Below are 24,186 nucleotides of genomic sequence, written 5' to 3'. Positions count from 1 at the left end.
CAGGATATATGTCGTCCCACAGGACAGAAGGATATATGTCGTCACACAGGGCACAGGATATATGTCGTCACACTGGACACAGGATATATGTCGTCACACTGGACACAGGATATATGTCGTCACACTGGACACAGGATATATGTCGTCACAGTGGACACAGGATATATGTCGTCACACTGGACAATGGATATATGTCACGCTGGACAATGGATATATGTCGTCACACTGAACACAGGATATATGTCCGCACACTGGACACAGGATATATGTCGTCACACTGGACACAGGATATATGTCGTCAGACAGGACAGGACACAGGATATATGTCGTGAGTGACTCGTGACACTGGACAATGGATAAGATATAGGCCGTCACACTGGACACAGCCCCTTGTATTACTGCAGCCCCTGTACACAGTGTACTACTCAGCAGCACTGCAGCCCCTGCGTGTGAGCACTGCAGTACTGAGTTAGTTAGTTAAATCACAAAAAATACAGGGTTCAGGGCTAAATAAATCACAACACAGGGCTTAGGGCTAAATAAATCACAACAGGGCACGGGCCACAGGACAGCCCCTGGACAGTGGACACTGCAGCCCCTGCGTGTGAGCACTGCAGCACCTAGTTAGTTAAATCACACTACAGGGCTCAGGCCTATAAACAGTCACTGACTCTCAAGTCTACAACACAGGGCAGTGAGGGCACAGGGCAGGTCACGGAGCACAGCACAGCACGGAGCACATGGCACGGAGCACAGCACAGGGCAGTGAGGGCACAGGTCAGGTCACAGAGCACATGGCACAGAGCACAGCACGGAGCACATGGAGCTTCCCAACCACCCTCTTCCCTCTCCAAGATTGGAGTGAAGATGGCGGGGCGCGCGTGCGTCTTTTATAAGATCCTGCTCCCGCGAGAATCCGACAGCGTGATGATGACGTTCGGCCCGGATCCCCGATATTCGGATCTGTCGGATCTCGGGGATCCGGACCCGCTCATCTCTAATTACAATCCTTACACATGCACAGTCTATCGTTAGCTGCCCAGCCTTCAAATTTGCAGCTGTGCAATCAGGTCTGAATTAGGCCCCCAGTCACAATAGCATACCTCCCAACATGACCCTCTCCAGGAGGGACACAATGCTCTGCTCCTGGACTTCCCTCTTAATGTATGATTGCAATCACCTGTTTTGAACAGGTTATCTAAGAAAGGTGTTTTACCACAGGTGATGGCAATCCCAAATTAAGAGGAAAGTCGAGGAATAGAGCATTGTGTCCCTCCTGGAGAGGGTCATGTTGGAAGGTACTGTATGCTTCACTCACTGCAGAGGAACTTTTCAGATATGTGCACGGCTATGTGTGCTTCCTGGATAGTAATTATGGGACACTGTCTCTTTAAAGGGTTGACCAACTATTAAGTTAGGAATAGAAAGTGAAACTCGAGGCACTGATTTCTGGATTTCTGGGTAGGTTTACTTGTGTTAACACATTATACAGAGGACCGCTCTCTGCTTACCTGCAAACATTCTACTAGTTTCACCAAACTGTAAGTAAGAGGGTAGTTGGGCATCCATTGAACAAGATCCAATCACACAATGTAGTAGTATAATTATACCCCTTTGGCATCAATCTTTAGGTAATTAACATTGTTTTAAATCCTAAACTGACAGAATAAACTACAGTACGTATAACTATATGGGAAAATGACACAGGTGATATACATAACCATTATAAGCAATAACAGGTGCCAGGGTTTTTTTTTTTTTTTTTTATATATTTGGAATAAATGACTTTAACAGCAATGATCAAGAAACATGAGCGGGACACTGATCAGGAGTCAGTCTGAAAAATCCCACTGACAGTACATACAGCTAGTTTACTTTTTGTTAGATATTTACATGAGTGTACATTTTTGGTTTTCATCGTTTTTGTTATATATTATCTTTAATGTCATGTGATCAGTAGATAAACATAGGCGTGGTGAGCACTGAACAGGAAGCCCTCTGCCACTGTATGTCTGTCACTGTACAGAATACTAATGCTGCTTTCACACCGCAAAACCTGCTTAGACCAGGTATTTAAAATGTTTTTTTAAAACGGGTCAGAACAAGTTTAACCCCTTTCACATTGCATCTAAATACCTGGTCTAAAGCAGGTTTGCTGTGTGAAAGCGATAGTGAAAACTGTACATTCTGGGCAGCTTAACCCCCCCTCAGGGCCGTCTTAACATGAGGGCCCCCGGGCTTATTCACTGTGCCCCTCCCTATGAATCCGTTTGCTGGGAGGATCCCCGGGCAGCCCCCCCCCCTATTTACCTGACCTGTTGACAGCATACCTCCCAACTTTGGCAGAGCAGCAGGCGGGACGCTGCCTAATTTGGGGGTGTGGCCTAATTTGGGGCGTGGCCTATACTCGCGGCTCTCCCACGAGGCCACGCCCCCATTTTGCCGCTATGGGGGCATGACCCAGAGGCTCTGTGAGCCTCTAGCCATGCCCCCAGCCCCCTGGCTGCGGGAATAGACGCTGTGCGCATGCGCACAGCGTTTATTCCCCGCTGCTTAGCAGCTGACAGGGGGGACTCCCAACAGCCCCCCCACACCGTGGGACACTGCCGCCCGCGGGTGGGACAGCGGGACAGGCCCTGACAATCGGGACTGTTGGGAGGTATGGGACAGTGATTTTGTGGTAAAAACCTGCTCTTTCAGGGACTTAGGGGGGAATTTACTAAGATCGAATGGGTATGAATGCAGTCACTCATACCATTTGATATGTAATATGGCCGGGTCCCGGTGACCGGCTGATTCAGTCGTATGTAATACGGCCAGGTGAGCTGTACTTCGTTGTTACGAATGGCTACACATCTATAGAACACTGCCATATGTGGCCATAGTGTTCTATGTGATCGACAAATTTACCATCATTCATACTGATGAAGTGGAATATGAATTTACCAGTAAACATAAGTGACAAGTAGAACATCTTTTGCAGCGAGTTTTGCATAAGCCTGCACAGATCAGTCAGATCCGTTCAGACTTATCAGTGCAAAAAATAGAAAAAATAAATAATTAAAAAAAACGATGTGGGGCCCCACAGCCCAGCTATAATGAGCCCCAGGCTCATTGTACCGGTCCTGGTTGTAGAAATTCAGGGGGCCAATAGTCAAATAACTCACAGACACCTTAGAAAAAGAAAACTTTAATTCATACTACAATCCCTCATACATACTTACCTACAGGTTCCACCATAGGCCCGTTGTCTTCTCTAGTAGAATCCATAAGGTACCTGCAGAAGGGAATTATAAACACCATCAAATTCATTGTAGATCATGTCCTCTTCTGTATATGTGGTACCCAGGGGTTAAAAAAAATTTGAACTGGGGGGTTACCCAGGGATTTCCCGGATCCCCCTTCCCCCAGCCAATCAGCAGCTGGCTTCGGCGGATCTCCACATTTGATTGGCTATTCGCAGCTAAATAGGCGCCCATGTTAATCTTTAAGTAAATGTCCCCCTTTATGTCTTAAATGAATTTGCCAGTGCAGTATGTAAGTTCTGTGTCGTGAAATATATTGTTTTATGTATTTTTTACATATAAGCTTTTTAAATAAATCGGTACTTATGTATTATCTGGGCTCCCATGTTAAATGCACCCCATTTTTTCATACCCCTACTATCCAAATACGCATGGAGTTGATTTTATATAGTGTGGCGAGCGCAGCGAGCCACCGTGCCCGAAGCGTGGCGAGCGCAGCGAGCCCCGCGAGGGGATGCGGTCTCATAAGAAAAATGGGAGCCCAGATATTACATAAGTACCAATAAATCATAATACATTTTACTCTGTCTTTGTTGCAGCCTCTTGTGACTTCTGAAGTATGTTTTATCATGCCTATGGAAGTGATAATGTATGGGAGGAAGAGTATGACTCTACATGGGAGGAAGAGTGTGACTCTACATGGGAGGAAGAGAATCCCCCAGAAAATAAAAGGTCTAAAAAACATCATCACCAGGTATAGACCTTGTAAGAAAACACTGTAATATTGACAAATATGACCTGTGTGAATGGGAATTATGGTCTATAATCATACTAAGCACTTAGGGTACTTGTGTACTAGCATGGCGCCCATCGCATCGCAGACCATAAGGCATACGATGGTACGCGATGGCAGGCGATGTTATACAATTTTAAATTGTATACCATCGCATTGTATGCCATTGTATCGCATATACAATGGTATGCGTTTTAAAATTGTATAAGCACCCTAATGGGTTTTTCAATGTTAAAAGTGCCCCCTATAAGATAATTAACCGTGATGGGTGCTTAGTATGTTAAAAGCACCCCCAACGGCACCCCCACTATGAACGCCAACCCGAAGCGTGGCGAGCGGCAGCGGTACGCATCCTCCGACCTTTTCATACCCCCACTATCCACGTTGGCTTGGAGTTGATTATATATAGTGTGGCGAGCCCCGCGAGGGGACGCGGAATACATGTAAAGTAATACGCGGCCGCTCGCCGCGCTTCAGGCTCGGTGGCTCGCTGCGCTCTCCACACTATATAAAGTCAACTCCACGCCGACGTGGATAGTGGGGGTAGGAAAAGGTCGGAGGACGCGTACCGCCGCCCCTCGCGGGCTCGCTTCGCTTGCCACGCTTCGGGTTTGCGTTCATAGTGGGGGTGGCGTGGGGGTGCATTTAACATTGTAAGCCCCCATTAGGGTGTTTATACAATTAAAAATCGTATAGGGGGCTTATACAATTTAAAATCGCATCGCCACAGTGTGCATCGGGTGTATGGCATGCAATTATATGTCGTACGACTTAATATCGTGGGCGCCGGGATAATACACAAGTACCGCACTTAGTAAGAACTCCACGAAGCTCTGTATCATGGCAGTGTTTCTGGGTATGGGTTTGCAGATCAGCAGAAAAAAATAATTCTGCTCCCACCTTGATAAAATAATTCTGCTCAGCGCAGTCTGCACCAGGTATACACACAAATGATGATATCTGGACATGCTTTGTTGTACCCGTTTGTCAGTGATTGGACAAGAACCCTTTAAGTGTTACTACATGCAAGTTGGGTAAATAAAAACCTACATTTTAGGTGGCATTGCCCTGTAACAGGTCTTGTATACTTTTACAAGTTTTCAAATCATAATGTTTCTGCTAAGCTAGCTCTTGTTATCATCTAGGTTCCAGTGAAACATGAGCGTTGTTGCTAAGAGAATGTGAATTGGGGAGATTTGTTCCAGCAGTTGTCCAGACCACCAGATTATAGCCTGGGCCAGTGGTATCTTGCTGAACCCTATATGCCACTATTCCTGGCATTACAATGTTGCAGTCCTGCTCTAAAGCTCTGTGCCAGATCAGATCTCAGAGATTTATGCCCCAAATAGTCAGGAGGGAAGATGTCAGGAGGCAGCGATGAAATGCTATCCAATTAAGTGCAGACTGGACCATCATGCTAGTATGAGCCACGTGGCTCCCCCTATTCATGGTTGCAGAGTAACATGTTTTAGCACATAACAAAATAAATTTCCGGGCCACCAGAGGACCTAAGTGTGCCCCTGTATGACTGTAGTTTAGAAACATGGGCCACACCGCTAGAATGATTACTGGCACGTTCTTCATATTCATATTGTGTAGGTGTAATGTACTGTACAGAGGGCATGAGTCAGAGCTGCAGTTAATGCCGCAAAGTTTCGATGTTTGGTACTTTGTGCATATGCCTGATGCTCAGTATGGGTCTGCAACATCGGTCGCACTACGAGGTGGGGTGATGAGGGCGGGACTTCTATCAGAAGACTGAAATTTCCTGGTGGATTTGTTGGTTCTGTAGCAGCTGGCTTATGTGATCCAATCGGTCATGAAGCCAGGTGATGGTGTTGCAGGTAATCCAGTGCTACGTCCCAGTACACAGTGCAGATCACTAATGTAAGGAGGGATCTACTTGTATCAGACACTGTATCTATAGCATCTCCAACCGCATTAGAATCAGACCCAGAGTGTCATTGAACAGTATTATGATCATGTGCAGTGGTCATGTTGGGTAGGTGTACTATACTAAGGGGCCTATGGGACATATTGTACTTTTTAAGAACTTTTTATCGGGTAGATCACAACATAACACTGTAGCCACAAAATACAAGATTTATAAATACAGTTGCATCAGAACTCTATGCAACAGAACACGAGGACATGCACTGAAACTAACGGGAGGAAGATTCAGGGGAAATTTGAGGAAGAATTACTTCACAGAAAGAGTAGTAGATAAGTGGAATAGCCTCCCATCAAAGGTGGTAGAGGCAAATACAGTAGTTGTAATGTGCGCGGGTGTGAGCATGCAGTGGTGGTGGGCAGAGCCCTCAGCTGAAACCGCTGTTTAGAACGGCCACGGCAAAAACCCTACTCTCACTCTATTGGCCATCCCGGGCTGGTGACCGTAGGCTGCGAGGTGCTAGGCTTCTCCTGTAGTCGCTGCATTCGAAGGAGCGAGTTAAGCCCGCTCTGACCCCGATGCAACCAGGTTTTAGGATGGGACAAACCTACGGCGACCGTCAGGGACAGGACCAAGAGAACGATCTAACTAACAGGGCCTAACTGGAAATAACATCCTATCTAACGGCACCGGGCCAAGGACGGGGAGTGTGACCGAGTCACAGGCACAAGAACCAGAAATACCGGGGTGCCACCAAATAAACAACACGCCAACACAAAATGGTACACTAATAATACCGGTACCCCAAAACAGGCGTGAACCCACAGCCGTGGGCCTCTCCAAAACACGGAGAGCTGGACTTGAACAGTAATAGTACAAACTTAGGATAAAGGGCAGCTTGCCCGCAGAAATAGAAAGATAAGGAACCACTGGAGCACTTGCGTGACCGGACCGAACCCACCGGCAGCACAGGATGGTATCATGCACACCGGGAGCGTCTTGGCCCTGCAGGGTGGAAATAACGCAGACCAAGATGGAGCCGGACGTGAACTGGACCACGACAGGAACGTGACCGGACCAAGACAGGACTAAGACCAGGGCAGGACAGGACACAGACAGCAACAAGATGACAGCTGAGACTGACTGGACCAGGACTGCTTGCAGACTGGACTTCCACTGGACAGGACACAAGGAGACCAGGACAGCAGAGTGTGGCATACACTCTGTATGAAACAATATCACCGGCGGGGCTGAGCTGGGCCAGAGCCCTTAAAAGGGATGTGTTGGCCATTCAGCCGCCGCCACCAGACCAGCCCCCGTAATTACTTATTAAGAACAGCTGTTCGGGCGCGCGCCGCCCAGGAACCCCTGGTTGCTAGACAACCTCCGGACGACGCGGCCCGCTCACTGACAGCGTCTCCCTGTCAATCTCCCTGTCCCTGCTGGGTGGAAGTACTCGGTCCACCCTTCTAGGGGCGCCAGGACCGGTGCCGCAGCAGCGATATTGTCAGCGCAGCTGACAGTTGTACAATTTAAACATGCTTGGGATAGGCATATTGATATCCTCACAATAAAAATAAGGATCAAATATGGTTTGAGGGAACATGTTTACAAAGGGGCAGACTAGATGGGCCAAGTTTTTCTTATCTGCCATCTAATTCTATGTTTCTATGTTCAATCTAATGAGTGATCCAATTTTTTGGAGAATTGGAGAGTGAGGGAGTTTACCTCAACAATAACAGTATAGCGAGACCATTTAGAGAAACAGAAAGAAGGATAGAAAACAAAGAGAAAAATATATAGTACCCTTGGGGTGGGACCTCAGAATGAAGATGGCTAGTAAAAATGTTGGGACATATTTTTCAATTGCAAAAAGCAGTCCCCATAGGCTACTCTGGGTACTGATAAAATGCCCCGTTTTTCGAAGAACAGTCCGGTGTGCTGCCCCAATCCCGCCCCCAAAATGCAGCAGCATGTCAGTCATGTTTTTACTGCAAGCCTTATTGCAAGACCTCTTGTGTACCTGAATATTGTATGTGTATGCAAACCATTGGTTTTGCGTACAAATAGAATTACTGTTGGTGAAGGTGACCGCTGGTGATAGCATTGTTACAACCTGTGTTAACCCTTTTATGCATTGGGACAAAACTATATAAAAATCCTTATCTCTAGCAATAAGGTTATTTGCCTTTTTATGAAGCCTCAAAGTGTGTTTATATATTTGACACAAGGGTCAGGCTATAATATTGTCCGAGTTGGCTGCTGTGTGGGTTGCAAGCTGAACATATGTTTTTTTTAAGGGACAATGGATTACAATGCATTGTTTTGCCTTGTAAATGATTGAGTCTTTAAAAAAAAGTCTTGAGTTTTGCCGGCTTCATGACCGTCTGCTGTTCTATTACATCCCGCCCAAGGAAGTTATTGATTTCTGTCATATATTTGTAGACTAAAAATTCATGGAACAGAGCACCAAGAGACATGCAGAATTACAGACATGGTTATGGAAATAAATTCCTGCTTTCTGCAGATGATCAGGTAATTGTGCCTGCAATAGTTATGTTCTTCGTATTTTGCTGGGAAGAAGTGTAACCATCTTCTGCTCAGAAGTTTTGTGGGCTGAACCAATATTAAGTGAATCATGCCTCCGTGTTATCCATAGTTCCTAGTACATTTTTAGGCTGTGTTATCAGGTATTTTGCTTCAGCCACCACTGTCTATAGATGAAAGATCACTTTAACCCATTGGTTCCCAAACTTTTTTGAATCAAGGCACCCTAGAGTATCCAAATTTTTTCACGGCACTCCTAGTATAAAAGTTTCTTATTGAGAAATGTATAAAAAGAATTACTAAATTAAGTCATTGTGTTTAAATGACATCCTTAAGGCCCCCATACACTATGCGAGTTGGGCACGATTTCACCCGATTCGGATTAATCGGGCCGTGAAATCGGCCCAAATTGCACTTGCAGACATCCCGTCCGATCCGATGTGTGGTCCCGTGCGGGGTCGGGAGGTCAGGCGGGCTGCACATAAGATTTGCTGAATCGTATGTGCAGCCCGGCCTCGGAGCTGTGCGGGGGACGGCAGCGGGAGGGGGATGCCGGCTAATAAAGAGCCGAGCAGGGGGAGGAAGCTGTTACGGTGAGTGACAGCAGGTGCAGGGCGCCGAGCAGGGAGAACCTGAAGACGCTGGCTGCCGGGCAGTGGCGGGAGCCGGGAGGAACAGATAACGTGAAGAAAAAAAAAACCCGCCCATACAGATGACTAGGAAGCCATTGATTGGCTGAGACCTCTCTCAGCCAATCAGCCTAGGACAAGTCGGACTAATGTATGGGGGCCTTTAGGTTCAGTTATGTGCTGAGGGACAAGATTACATTCTGTTTGTGGCTCATTGGAAGCCACAAGCTCAGATATTGGCTATCACAATGACCATAAATAGTTTGCATTGGTCCTGGACCACCAACCCAAGGCACCTAGTGTTCCCTCTAAGCTTCTTTTGCAGGGTGCCATGCTCTACCCGTTTGTAAAACCTCAAAATGCACCCTGATCTTTTTTGTGTGACACTGTGCGCCCTTATGCTGCCCCCTACCACACTAACATGCCGCTGAGAACTTTCGGTGTGTGCCATAATGTATAATGGGTATTACGGTGTATGCCTTCATGTGTAATGGTCATTATGGTGTGTGGTATACTGTGTAAGAAGCAATACAGTGTATGCCATAATGTGTAATTGTCATTACAGCAGAATTTGTGATGGGCATAGCAGAGTATGACAATGTTTAATGGGCGTAATCCTAGTGCAGTGTGCAAATTTTTCATATGTTTTTTTTTTTGTTTCTAATGTAAATTTCTGATGTAAAATATGCCCTCCCGATTGAAAAAAGTGCCTTCCCTGGTGGTCAGCACCCTACCCTAAAAAAAATCCTAGAGTGAACACTAGGCCCTGCAAGTGTCCCAAGGTACCCCAGGGAACCACTGCTTTAACCCTTTAAGTGCCAAGTGAATTTGTCAAAATTAGTGTGAAAATTGCCAGGTAAACATTTTATTCACCATAATGACCTGTAATGTTTACCTTTATATAGGAAATATAATCTTTTATTTTTACACAACATAATAACATTATATTTCAAATGTTAGTGACGCTGGCATGTTTAGCCGATATTTTGCACATCCCTCACAGTGATGTTGGCATGTTTAGCAGATATTTTGCACATCTCTGACAGAGATGTTGGCACTCAAAGGGTTAAGGTGGATGCAAGATTATTATTTTATATATCCATTGCTTATTTTATATTAGAATATGTATATTGTTTACAAATGTCTCTTGATGTGTTTTCTCCGTAGTATGACATGCCAAACCTGGAGTTCTACCAAAACAAGAAAGCATTTGAGCCAAATGGTCAGTTATGTTGCTCTGTCCACTGGTCACTTACAGCAGGGTGAGAGGTGACTGACACAGATGTATGAAGCAGCCCCTGGCAACCAGTCACCTTTTGAAGTGATATTTATTCTATAAAATATTAGGTAGCTGCTGAATAGTTGCCATGGGCAACTCCTCCACCAGCTCACTTCTGCACTCTTTTCACTGCTGCATACATCTCACCCACTGAGAGAAAAACGAACACGAGTGGACGAATATATATTCCTTCTCTCCTGTCTTCTGTTCTTTCATGCAATAAGTCTCGGCACAAGTTGTGACACTTAAGTAATCATTAGAGGTAAAATGTAGACACAGTCAAAATGACAACAACCAAAACATATTCCTAATGTTGCCATAGATAAAATAATAAATAATGGTGACAGTCACAATGGATAAATAGACAGGCTAGTGTCCCACTGGGTGCATCTATGTTATGATTATCTATATTTAGAACATCTAAATAATATAACACACCCTTAGGGAAAAGTCTTTCTGAATACACTTCCATCAATTAAAACATTCAAACCAGTTTTTCCAGTGCTGTGAATTTGTAATTATATATTGAAATCAGATCAAATCATGTTTATGGTAAAAAAAAAAGTGACAATTTCTCTTTATTTAATACAGGAGTTAAAATAGAAACACTGCTTAATAACTGGAGGGAAGACTATTACACATTGGAGTCCAACCATTCTTACATCCAGTGGTGAGTGAAGAAGGATTTAAACTGGGAAATTGTTCTAGCGTGGAGAGGTGACCTAAATAACATACATACAGTTCACAAATCAACAGCCAGACATCACTACTCATTGCTGTTTTAGAAACCTCCCCTTCCCATTTCCAGTATGTGGGTGTATCAGCTTGCATCCATTCCCATCCTGTTACCAATAAACTGCACTTGTTACATGCAGTCCTGTCCCTTTAAATATATCCACCTAAGTCAGGGGTGTCCAAACTTTTTGCGACTAGGGCCAGATTTGGTGAGGTGAAAATGCGGGGGGCCGACCATTCAGCCTGACATTCTTAAAATCTTAATCACATCAGAATGGTCCCCCACCCTGTCCCCATTCACTCTATGTCCCCCAGCCTGCCCCTTCACTGTATTTCCCCCAGCCTGCCCCATTCACTGTATGTCCCCCAGCCTGCCCCTCCTTCACTGTATGTCCCCCATTCACTGTATGTTCCCCACTCCTGCCCCCCTTCTCTTAATGTCCATCAGTGCCTCCATTCATTGTATGTCCCCAAGCCTGACCCTCCTTCACTGTATGTCCCCCACTCTGCCCCCTACCTTCTCTGTATGTTTCAGAACCCCTTGTGTGAGGCAGAGGAAGGAGAGGCAAAGCAGGCACTGCAAGGACAGGAGATGCTTGGGCTCCCGCTGCTGCCCTCCTCCACTCTGCATGTTACGGGAGCAAGCTTCCCCCTTGCTGCCCCCCTCCCCAAACACTGCTGTCACTGTGATTGTGGAGTAGGGTGGTATACGATTGCAACAGCAGGGGTAGGACCCAAACACATCTGACTGTGGCGGCCGGCACCTCCTCACTGCAGCAGACAGCAAGGTAAAGGTGCGCTCGCCGGGGCCCCACCTTTAGTGTCCTTTGCTGTGCTTCCCACATCTGATGATCTGCCCGCTTCCAGCTGGAGGCTGCGGGCCACTTGAAATGACAGCACGGGCCGAAATTGTCCCCCGGGCCTGACTTTGGGCATGCCTGACCTAAGTGGTCTGTTCACTCCATTATCTCCTGGAATATTCTGTCCTGGTGTGAACAATAATCTGATTGATTTATTTTGTAAAAGTATGGAAAATGTATTAAATTTAATAAATTACGTTTAAATTCATGCATTAACAAGCAAATATCAGTTTGATTAAAAAATAAAAAAAAAGTCATGATAAAATGACAAATTTCTGCTTACCCCTACCTATGGTTCTCCACGAAGGCTTTACAGAAGATGGGGCATCTACTGTACCCCTGATTATTGTAAAGAGGTAAATGGCTACAGGAGCATTTGAAAGGACCTTCTAGAGCAGGCATGTCCAACGTTGGCCCTCCAGTTGTTGTGAAACTACACATCCCAGCATGCTCTGCCACAGTTTTGCTATTAGATTTGAGGGAGATGCGGGTGTGGACGAGGTGGCAAGTAAAACACCATAAGGAAATAGGGAGTTTTTAGATTTGTCAGAGCCTCTCTAAACTCCGCAGTCTAAATTCTAGTAGCCAGGGATTCTGTGTCTGAAGTACATATCAGGGGTGACAGCAGGCATCCTGCCTTATGCTGATATTATTGAAAGGCTCAGAGACCACATTGGTACCTGACATTCTAGTAAGGGGAATTGAATACAAACCCTGAACCCCTATAAGGTTCTAATGAGTGTATGAGACTCACGATGCATATAATGTGCCTGTCTCCCTGAAATGAAACTTGCTTAATTGCTTAGTATAAGTTGGGGAGTACTGCAGTATGGTGGGCTGCTATCATTTTTGAAGATCATTTTATATATGCATTTAATAAAGAGATGGGCAGGTAAGGGCTCAAGGAGTAGGGTTCTAACCTTCTCTATGAGTTACTACTCTATACCGTAGCTTTAACTTCTAAAACCTGTTTAGAAAAGGGATTGGTATATAGGGGACCGTTGGAGGAAGAGCACATTTTGGAAGCTTTTGTAATATGAAACTGTGAAGCCGCCCAGGCCTGGAGGTTTGTTGGATTTCAACTGTTTGATAGAGAAGGCAATTTCTAAATCTGTAATCTAACCATCACGGTGACCTCATCAGGCGAGTCCCACACATCCCTAATACTGACATATTACATACCTATCATAATACCTATTGTAATATGTGGACAGCAGGTATAGGGATTAAACACACAGCAAATACTGTTATTAAAATCACCTAGGGGCTGGAGGATGGGGTGATAGTCCTGAAAGAAGGGTCTCAACCTTCAAGCATACATACATACATACATACATACATACATATACAATTATTATAATTATTGTGATTACCAGTATTGTTAGTGCATAGAGTCTGAAGCTACATTTTATGGTACTTATTTCGGAACTCTTTACTTAGCACGGCGCCCACGATTTTGATCGTGGTCATCGCAGGTAAAAAAATCGCGGGCATTGAATGCACTAAAATTCGGGTGCGATGCGACCGACGCGATGCCCGCGATTTCCCATAGGGAACAATGTTAAATGTCTCAATTGACCCGATTTTCCTGTTCAATGCCTCAATTGACCCGATTTTTCCATAGGAAACAATGTTAAATGGCCCACAGAGGCCAAATAGCCACCCTGAAGTGTGAAATGGCCCCCACAATTGTTAACACCACCCCACGATCAACGTCAACCCGAAGCGTAGCGAGCCCGCGAGGGGCGGCGGTACGCATCCTACGACCTTTTCATACCCCCACTATCCACGTCGGCGTGGAGTTGAGAATAGAATAGTGTGGCGAGCACAGCGAGCCACCGAGCCCGAAGCATGGCGAGGGGACGCGGATACCTTCACAGGTAAACGCGTCCCTTCGCGGGCTTCACAGGTATCCGCGTCCCCTCGCCACGCTTCGGGCTCGGTGGCTCGCTGCGCTCGCCACACTATTCTATTCTCAACTCCACGCCGACGTGGATAGTGGGGGTATGAAAAGGTCGTAGGACGCGTACCGCCGCCCCTCGCGGGCTCGCCACGCTTCGGGTTCACGTTGATCGTGGGGTGGCGTTAACAATTGTGGGGGCCATTTCACACTTCAGGGTGCCTATTTGGCCTCTGTGGGCCATTTAACATTGTTTCCTTTGGAAAAATTGGGTCAATTGAGACATTTAACATTGTTCCCTATGGGAAATCGCGGGCATCGCGTCGGTCGCATCGCACCCGATTTTTTTAGTGCATTCAATGCCCGCGATGGGCGCCGTGCTAAGTAAAGAGTACCCTTATTTCCTTGCACGGCGCCCATGGCATAAGATTGTATGCCTTAATTAAGGCATACAATCTATGCAATTGAATAGATTTTTAATTGTATGTACAATATCGCATCTTATGGATCTTATCTTATGGATCTCATGGATCTTATGCATCCATAAGATGCATAAGATCCATAAGAAGCCATAAGATAAAAGATCCATCAACACCAACCCGAAGCGTGGCGAGCGCAGCGAGCCCGTGAGGGGCGGCGGCACGCGTCCTCCGACCTTTTCATACCCCCTCTATCCACGTCGGCGTGGAGTTGATTTTATATAGTGTGACGAGCGCAGCGAGCCACCGAGCCCAAAGCGTGGCGAGCGGACGCAAAGGGGGAAATTTACCAATATGAAAAACCTAGTTTTTCGTATTGGTATTTTCCCTACGACTGCATACGACTGTTTAAGTCGTATGCAAAGTCGTGTTCCGGAGGATCAGTTACAAAGCAGTCATATACGACTGCTTTGTAACCCTCCGATGTCGTAGGAATTCGTATTAGCAGCCGTATATACGGCTGCTAATACGAATTATTTGTAGGCAGTCTGCACGGATCAGTCAGATCCGTGCAGGCTGCAAGGTGTAAAAAAATAAAATAAATAAATAAATAAAAAAACGGCGTGGGGTCCCCCCCACAGCCGAAACCAGCACCAGGCTGACAGAGGCTGGAGCCGGTAATTAAAAATCAGGGAACCCGACAAATAGGGGTTCCCTGATTTTTAACAACCAGCCCCAGGCTCCTGCTCTGGGGCTGGTTCCCAAAATACGGGGGACAAAATGAGTAGGGGTCCCCCGTATTTTAAGAACCAGCCCCAGGCAAAACCAGCCAGCAGGGTAATGCCACCGCCGGGGGGAGACTTTTTATGCAAGTCCCCCCGGCCAAAGCATTAACCCTACCGACCAGTCAGCCTGGCCAGGGGCCCTGGGGGAGTGGGGACCCCCCCAATAAAGGGGTCCCCCCCCTCCAGGACTTACCTGACCAGGCTGAAGCCTGGTGCTGTCCTCGATGCCCCTGGGCGGTGGGCATCGAGCTGATAGTGGTGTAAAAAATAGAACAAACTATTGTTTTTTACTGTGGCACTACAAGTGCCAGCAAGCCTCCCCAGCAAGCTGGGACTTGGAGAACCACAAGTCCCAGTCTGCTGGGCATTAAAGGGCCCGCTGGGTCTTGTAGTGCCACAGTAAAAAAAATAGTTAAATAAAACACACTGACACCCATTTTAAATAAAAGTTTAATACACACATTACATACATACTGATACTTACCTTTCTTGATCCCGTAGGTAGCCCTGGTCCTGATGTCCTGTGTCGTCCTCCAGGTCCATGTCGGCTGTCTGCGTCGTCCTCCAGGTCCATGTCGACGGTCCGTGTCGTCCTCCAGGTCCATGGCGGTGTCCGGGTCCGAAGAAATCCATGTTGGAGCTGTGGAAGGAAATCCTACTCACCTGGTCCTGCGCTGAAGAAGTCTTCTCTTGATCCGACGTAATCCAGGTAATCTTCACAGCTGTCGGCGCTCCCCACTGTCTCCGCTGTCTCTGCATCGCACTGAGGAGAGATGCTGAGATGTTTCATATTCGGCGCCTCTCCTCAGACTGAATGCTATTGGCCGCCTAGCAGGCCAATCAGGAGCCGAGAAAGTCGGCTCCTGATTGGCCTGCTAGGCGGCCAATAGCATTCAGTCTGAGGAGAGGCGCCGAATATGAAACATCTCAGCATCTCTCCTCAGCGCGATGCAGAGACAGCGGAGACAGCGGGGAGCGCCGACAGCTGTGAAGATTACCTGGATTACGTCGGATCAAGAGAAGACTTCTTCAGCGCAGGACCAGGTGAGTAGGATTTCCTTCCACAGCTCCAACATGGATTTCTTCGGACCCGGACACCGCCATGGACCTGGAGGACGACGCAGACAGCCGACATGGACCTGGAGGACGACACAGGACATCAGGACCAGGGCTACCTACGGGATCAAGAAAGGTAAGTATCAGTATGTATGTAATGTGTGTATTAAACTTTTATTTAAAATGGGTGTCAGTGTGTTTTATTTAACTATTTTTTTTACTGTGGCACTACAAGACCCAGCGGGCCCTTTAATGCCCAGCAGGCTGGGACTTGTGGTTCTCCAAGTCCCAGCTTGCTGGGGAGGCTTGCTGGCACTTGTAGTGCCACAGTAAAAAACAATAGTTTGTTCTATTTTTTACACCGCTATCAGCTCGATGCCCACCGCCCAGGGGCATCGAGGACAGCACCAGGCTTCAGCCTGGACAGGTAAGTCCTGGAGGGGGGGACCCCTTTATTGGGGGGGTCCCCACTCCCCCAGGGCCCCTGGCCAGGCTGACTGGTCGGTAGGGTTAATGCTTTGGCCGGGGGGACTTGCATAAAAAGTCTCCCCCCGGCTGTGGCATTACCCTGCTGGCTGGTTTTGCCTGGGGCTGGTTCTTAAAATACGGGGGACCCCTACTCATTTTGTCCCCCGTATTTTGGGAACCAGCCCCAGAGCAGGAGCCTGGGGCTGGTTGTTAAAATATTTAGGGAACCCTTATTTGTCGGGTTCCCTGATTTTTAATTACCGGCTCCAGCCTCTGTCAGCCTGGTGCTGGTTTCGGCTGTGGGGGGGACCCCACGCCGTTTTTTTTTTTATTTATTTAATTTTTCTATTTTTTTACACTGAAGCCTGCACGGATCTGACTGATCCGTGCAGGCTAAAACGCAAATACGACATGAAAATGGTGTTCTATTTTCCTGTCGTATTTGCGTGGGTGTTTTACACCACTAAGCAGCCGTATTATCAGTACAGCTGCTTAGTAAATCAGAAACCACCATTCTTTTGAATGGTGATTTCTGTCGTATTCTATCGATGGTGTAGACATTCGTATTTGTAAATACAAATACGAATATTCCATCTTTAGGACTACGAATTGTTGTATTTTTGGGATTGTAAATCCCGAAAATACAAATTCGGAAAAAAAAGGTGTATTTCTCCCTACGAATACACCTTTTTTCTACGAATCCATTTTGGTAAATGTCCCCCTAAATACCTGTGAAGTAATGCCCGTCCGCTCGCCACTATTCGGGCTCGCTGCGCTCGCCACACTATATAAAATCAACTCCACGCTGACGTGGATAGTGGGGGTATGAAAAGGTCGGAGGACGCGTACCGCCGCCCCTCGCGGGCTCGCTGCTCTCGCAACGCATCGGGTTGGCGTCAATAGTGGGGTGTCGTTAACAATGGGGGGGGGGGCATTTCACCCATGAGGGGGGGTTAGCAATTAAAATTGGGGTTTTGGGGGCTTTTTACATTGGAATCAATGTAAAATTGGGTCTCAGGGACCATTTCACATTGATTCCAATGTAAAAATCTCATCCATCGCATGCATCTTATGCCGCACAAACACATAAGATGCATGCAATGCTTGCGATATCGGCCCGACACATACAATCTAGATCGTGGGCGCTGTGCTAGGAAATAAGTACCCATTTTATTTATTTCTATGGCACTACAAGTCTCAGCTAGGTAGCACCTCATCTTTAAAATGAGTGTGTGCAGTTCAGTCCACCCCTATTCTCCACCCCTATTCCCCTAAAATGATGTATGCACACTTGAAGGTGAAGACCCTTCTACCTGGACTAGAACCCGTGAACCCCACCCATCTGCCTTTAAGTATCTTTCATCAGTATGGATCCTTGCATTTGCAGTCTACATATTAGAATGGGAACTATTAAAGATAAGACCTGAATACATTTCTATCATAACTCAATATAAGAAATGTTAGGTACCCACCTGATGAGGTCATTGTGATGTTGTAGATGGCATGTTGGTAGCATGACTGTACACCAGGGTAGAGCTTTGTAGGGTCATTATCATCAAGTCGCAGATGCAGATACGGCCCCCGCAGCAGCAGCCCTCTCAGAATGCAGACTCTAGCACTTTCAGACTTCAGACTAATTTCTAATCCATCCTGAAAAAAAGCCAAATAATTTTGCCTGCCCATCCCCTCAGAGACAGGACATTGTGATTGGGATGCATAATTGGTTATTTTGCAGCAGACCTGACCAAGATGGTAGAGGCCAGGTCTGTCCCTGCAGCGTTCCCCAGCCACGGTACAAATTGGGCAGTGGGGCCATAATAAAAGTAGCACTATAATCCCTACCACTATGACCTTTACTGCGTCTTTCTAGATCTAAGATTACAAGTTAAAGCTTCCCAATCAAATTAGTAATGCCCCTCAGGTGCGAAAAGGGCCATTTTATTGTCCACTGTAAGGCTACATGATAATAGCATTTACCAATATAATAAAATTGAGAGCCAGGCTATCAGGAGTCACCCCTAGATCCTTCTTTTGGCACTACAGGAACCATTATGCCCTCCAAATGCAGGTCCCATCAATGGCTCTGCTTTCTAGATCTATCATCAGTATGGGCAATAAGGAAAATAAGGGAGCACATGCTGTAGCTGAGAGTGGATGACAGGGATGTTGAATCTATTTCCTTTGTTCTGATATAACTAATGAAAATAAAACTCTTTTATCTTGGTGTTTGAAAATATTGGGCTAAATGTAATGTGGTGCAATTTTTTGTGCTAATCCAACTTATTTTGAAAGTGTGAATTTGTTCCCCAACTTGCCAGTGTAAAAGCCCGTAAATTTACAATTTCAAGACTATGAGTATTAAAATATGCAAATCTATGCGAGTAAACGCTCTCATTGTAATGCAGGTTTCAATTCAAGGTGAAAGTTTGACAGAAGCATTCACATATCAGTGAGATCAGTGCATGCTACTCTCTGTAAAAGTGATATAATAGTAAAATAAAAATAAAAAGTGACAACCAGTATTTTAAGCACCAGCACTGGACTCTTGGACCAGTTCTAAAAATCCAGGGAACAAAATGAGTAGAGGTGCCCTGTATTTTTAGAACCAGCATCAGGCTTCATTAGCATTAGGTAATGCTATAGCCAGGGGACGCACTTCAGGGCCATAACTTGGGTGTGTCCCAGCGGTGCCTTGCCCGCAGGGCATTTGCACTGTAGACGCACAGTTGCCACACACCCTTCAGCCCTGTCAGCACTACAGACAGTGACAGCGCATCCCCTCCACGCAGCACTGTTTACAAGCGCCTCACACACACACACACATTTCCCCCATCATTGACTTCAGTGTAGCAGTTCCCATCATTAACGTCAATGGGGAACCTTTGATTGACAGTATTTTATTTTTCAATACAATCTTTTACATTATTTTAAAAATACGTTCTAAATATAATTCAGTTAAAAATATGACAATTCTGAGCATTTTGTGTGTGTGTGTGTGTGTGGGGGGGGGTGTGATAGGATGTAATAAAGTTGCTTATATGCGCATTGCGATATTTCAGTACTTTTTCTGAAAAATATCCCAAGCATGTTATCCCAAGCATGCCACTGGTTACCCCTATCCCCTGCCAGCTACACAATTTGCATCTTCACACTTCATCCGCATGATCCATTCTTCCATTTGTTCATTTTTCCTTTATTATAAGTAGTTAGTGATATACAATTTTCATTACAGGCTATTTCCACTACAGGAGCGTGGTGTGAACCCATATGCTGCCCCCTTGACAATGAATGAGATTAAGGTACCAGAGTTAACGAAAAACTATTTGCTGATTCTATTATGTTAAACACCAGCTCAATTTATAATATTTGCACCTGTTCTAGATTATGAAGGAAGATAAAGATGTCACAAATAGGTTCCTCCGGTCTTACAAACTTATGTTGGGATTTTACGGCATTGATCTCAAGAATGAGAAGACTGGAAGAGTGGCTCGAGCTGAAAATTGGAAGGAGAGATTTAGTAACCTGGACTAGTGAGTCAAGGGGTTCTGCAGCCATAATGGGAATTGTAAGGACAGAAGTATAAACATGCAGCTTATGTCTAATCTTTTCTGTCATTCTCCACAGTCGCAGCCACAACAACCTCAGGATAACGCGAATACTGAAATGTTTAGGGGAGCTGGGCTATGAACACTTCCAGGCCCCGCTTGTCAGGTTTTTCCTGGAGGAAACCCTGTGTAACGGGCAATTACAGAATGTAAAAGGAAGCGTATTGGACTATTTCATGTTTACTGTGAGAGACAAGATCGCACGCAAGAACCTGGTGCATTTCGCCTGGGTACACTACAAACCGCAAGAGAAGTTTATCTGGGGACCTGTGGAAATAGTAAAAGATTACAAACCGGATGAGATAAAAGAGAATAAATCTGAAGGAAGTCACAATGAAAAGGGAGAATATGATATGAAGTTTGATAAGAGACAGGATGAGGAAGAACCAGCAGTTCTGCAGTCTAGTGGAGTTTCCAACATTGGAAATAACGATTACACATACCTGGAGAAAAACGAGAATAAAAATAATCAGAATGATTTAAAACAGGATTCAGAATCCGGGAATGAGAATGAGGAAAATGATGACACAGAAGGAGAAAATAAGCTAGGAATAAAAAGGGTTGGACAGACATATGATGAGGGTGGGAAGGAAGAGGCTGCAAGTTCAGTTATTAACACAGTGCCCGAACAGTTTGCCAGCTCAGGAATTGAGATGGGGACAGAAGCAGCCATGTCTGCAGTAAATGAAAAACAGGTGATAGAGAAAAGAGAACCAGATATTCATTTGGTTCAAGAGGCTGGAGACAAAGATGATGAGAAAATAGCAAATAAAACTGTGATAAAAGAGCATATTAAACAGCATATATCTGGGAGTAAAAATGAGGAACTTTATGACCAAGAAGGAGATAATAAGTACATGGGGAAAGAGGTTGGGCAGGCAGAAGATGCAAGTGGAAAGGAAGAGGATGTAAGCTCAGGAACTGAGACTGTGCCAGAAGCGCCCACAAATGTAGGAAATGAGACAGGGACAGAAGCTGCCAAATTTGCAGTAAATAACAAACAGGTGATAGAGAAAGGAGAGTCGGAAAATAAGTTAGTAAGAGAGTCTGGTGGCAACGAATATAAGGAAATAGCGAATAAAAATGGTGTAAATGAGTCTAGAAAACAGCATCTATCTGGGAGTAAGAATGAGGAAAATGACGACACAGAGGAAGAAAATAGGTATAGGGTAAAAGATGTTGGACAGACAGAGGGTGAGAGTGAAATGGAAAAGGCTGTAAGCTCAGCAATTATGACAATACCAGAGCAGCCCATCTACGTAAGAATTGACAGAGGGATAGAAGTGGTCAAATCCACAGGAAATTTAGAACAAATTGTAGAGAAAAGAGAGTCAGAAAGTAAGTTAATAACAGAGTCTGTAGAAAACGAATATCAGGAAATAGCAAAAAAAAATGGGGTAAATGAGTCTAGAAAACAGCATCTATCTGGAAGTAAGAATGAGGAAAATGACGACACAGAAGAAGAAAATAGGTATAGGGTAAAAGATGTTGAACAGACAGAGGGTGAGCGTGAAAAGGAAGAGGCTGTAAGCTCAGCAACTACGACAATGCCAGAGCAGCCCATCTACGTAAGAAATGACAGAGGGATAGAAGTGGTCAAATTCACAGTAAATTTAGAACAAGGAGAGTCAGAAAGTAAGTTAATAACGGAGTCTGAAGAAATAAAAGAAAATGAAGAAATAGGAAATAAGGAGCCTCAACACTTAGAAAACAAGAAACTGCTTGAATCAAAAAGCGAGCCAGAACGTAAGAATTGTTGTTCTTTTTTGGACAGATTGTCTTTTGGTGGCATTTGCTGTGCATTTTGTTTATTCTTCAAAAATTAATGGAGCAACACCCACTGGTGGCAAAGAACATAAGAAGGAGATAGAAGATAAACATGGGGAAAAATAGGCAAAAAAGGAGAAACTGCTTAAATATCACAGGTGGACATAACATGAGAATTAATGTTCTTTTATTTGTTGTTTATTTGTTGAAAATTTGTTAGATTTTTCTATTGATGGCTTATGCTGTGATTTATGTTACGTTAACACATTGTACTGCACAACATTCAGCACAAGCTTCCTATGACAATATAATACCCCTTTCACATCGCAAACCCGGGTTGGCCTCGGGATCTAGATTCAAATTAAACTTGGGTTGCCCATTATACAGAGGGCAATAGGGGTTTATCTCTTCTTCTAGCTCGGGTCGAAATGTCGGGTTGGTCACCTTGGACACGTCACCAAACCGTTATTTTTTTGTGATGTGAATTGGGTGTAAGAAACTCCCCCTCTTTATATCTGCAAATAGTAACAGTTCTAAAAGTGTAGCCGCTATTTCTCAAAATGTGTTTAAAAGTTATGCCGACATTTGGTTAAAGCCCTGCTAAATCAATCTTTTTTTTCCAGATCTTTAATTGTTGCAGGTCTCATGGTCTCCATGGGCCTTATTCTGATCGGTGCGGATTTTACCACATGCGGACGTCCCGCCGATGTTGATCGTCTGCGCATGTGCAGAGGTCACTCTGCGCATGTGCAGGCGATTTCGCCGCACGTATTCTTTATACGCCGCACAGGGGGCGTAGAGGGGTGTGAGGGGCTACTTAGCCTCATTACCCTATGCATACGCCCCGCGTTTCATGGGCGTTCCCATGCAAACGCTGGGCGTATGCATGGTAATGAGGCCGTGACGCGTGTGTAGGGGGCGGGCATCTGACATCGCCGGATGTCAGCTGCCCGCCCCCATACATGATTTCACACGGACAAGTGTCCGTGTGGTCTTGTGTGGCGTACGGACGGAGGTGGTGATCCGTATGGAAGGCGGGGATTCGCCTGCACGGAGATGACCGCATATTTCTGATCGGGCCGCACCGATCAGAATAAGGCCCCATATAACTTCAACAGAGCTCTACTTAAGCACTTTGGAATCAATCAACACAACCCAATCAAATATCAGGAAGGTGTCTCTAACCTATGTACCTATGGGGATCACATTGGGACCTCCCTCATTTATTATATTTGAAAGATACAAGACTCTCAAATTCTTCAAAGAAAGCCCTGTAATTGAAGCATGAATCCTTAAAGTATTAATAACCATACACATGGAACGGATTCAGTATTAAATCCCAGCAGTCGGGATCCCGGCGTTCAGAATCCCGACGCTGGAATCCCGACCGCCGAAATCCGGACAAGGGGGGGACGTGGATTGCCCCCCCTTGCGGGCTCGCTGCGCTCGCCACGCAGCGGGCACACTAATTTATTAGGGATTTCAGCGGTCGGGATTTCAGCGGTCGGGATTCTGAATGCCGGGATCCCGACCGCCGGGATTTACACTGCATCCCCATGGAACTACACCCCACAGGAAGAGAGGGAAGTGATTGCTTCTGCATGTGCCTATCTCCCCATAGCAGCACACAGAAGGGTGTTTTGGACTGGGGAGGGATGCTGCCGCTGTAGCAGTAACGGCTGCTTACAAAGGAGCAGAAGGGGGTCACAGTGGGACCCAGGACCCTTTAACAGGCTTGGATGAGTACCCAGCCCCCCGTCCCTACTCTGTGCCAGTGTCTTTCACAATTAAATAACATAATCCTCTCTCATTTATAATAAGTCATACAACACCATATTTGCTGATGAATTATATGGAATCTACCTCAAATTCTGAATATAAAGAATGATTGACATTTTTGATAAGGGCAATTCAATTACTTTATGTGGGCAATTAAATTATACAAAAATTGCATTTATTTGTTTGTATGTTCTTTGATTTCTCAATGGTAGATAGAAATTTATACTAGAGGATAAATCCAACTAATTTATTTGAGTTTATGGTAGAATATAATCAGTTAAACTGAAGTACAAAATAATATATCTCCGGTGATTGACCTAATCTGTCTGGTCCCCCCGTCCCCCCCCCCCCGGTTGTCCTCAGGCATAGCACTAATGTGTCGCTGTAAGCATGGGTGCCTCAAGCCGGCTGATTGTTAGTACAGTGAT

General features: G+C 45.5%; 1 protein-coding gene across 2 annotated transcripts; it reads left to right on the top strand.

Annotated features, from left to right (window-relative positions):
• Nucleotides 1–1,465: 1,465 nt before the first annotated feature.
• LOC146007972 (uncharacterized) lies at nt 1,466–23,930 on the top strand. 2 transcript variants are annotated; one of them, XM_083146791.1, is made up of 8 exons: nt 1,466–1,541; nt 3,845–3,999; nt 8,375–8,464; nt 10,273–10,327; nt 10,976–11,054; nt 19,840–19,906; nt 19,989–20,137; nt 20,232–23,930. In XM_083146791.1, the coding sequence occupies exons 2-8, from the start codon at nt 3,865–3,867 to the stop codon at nt 22,036–22,038; spliced, it is 2,382 nt and encodes a 793-aa protein (XP_083002917.1). In that variant the 5' UTR covers nt 1,466–1,541; nt 3,845–3,864; the 3' UTR covers nt 22,039–23,930. The 2 variants fall into 2 exon arrangements, with proteins under 2 accessions (XP_083002917.1, XP_083002918.1); XM_083146792.1 differs by lacking the exon at nt 8,375–8,464.
• The last annotated feature ends 256 nt before the right edge of the window (nt 23,931–24,186 follow it).

This window comes from Crinia signifera, chromosome 6 (assembly GCF_055691185.1).
Source record: "Crinia signifera chromosome 6, ASM5569118v1, whole genome shotgun sequence".
Lineage (NCBI taxonomy): Eukaryota > Metazoa > Chordata > Amphibia > Anura > Myobatrachidae > Crinia > Crinia signifera.
The sequence above is the reverse complement of the archived record's forward strand: the minus strand, read 5'-3'. Positions and strand labels throughout refer to the sequence as shown.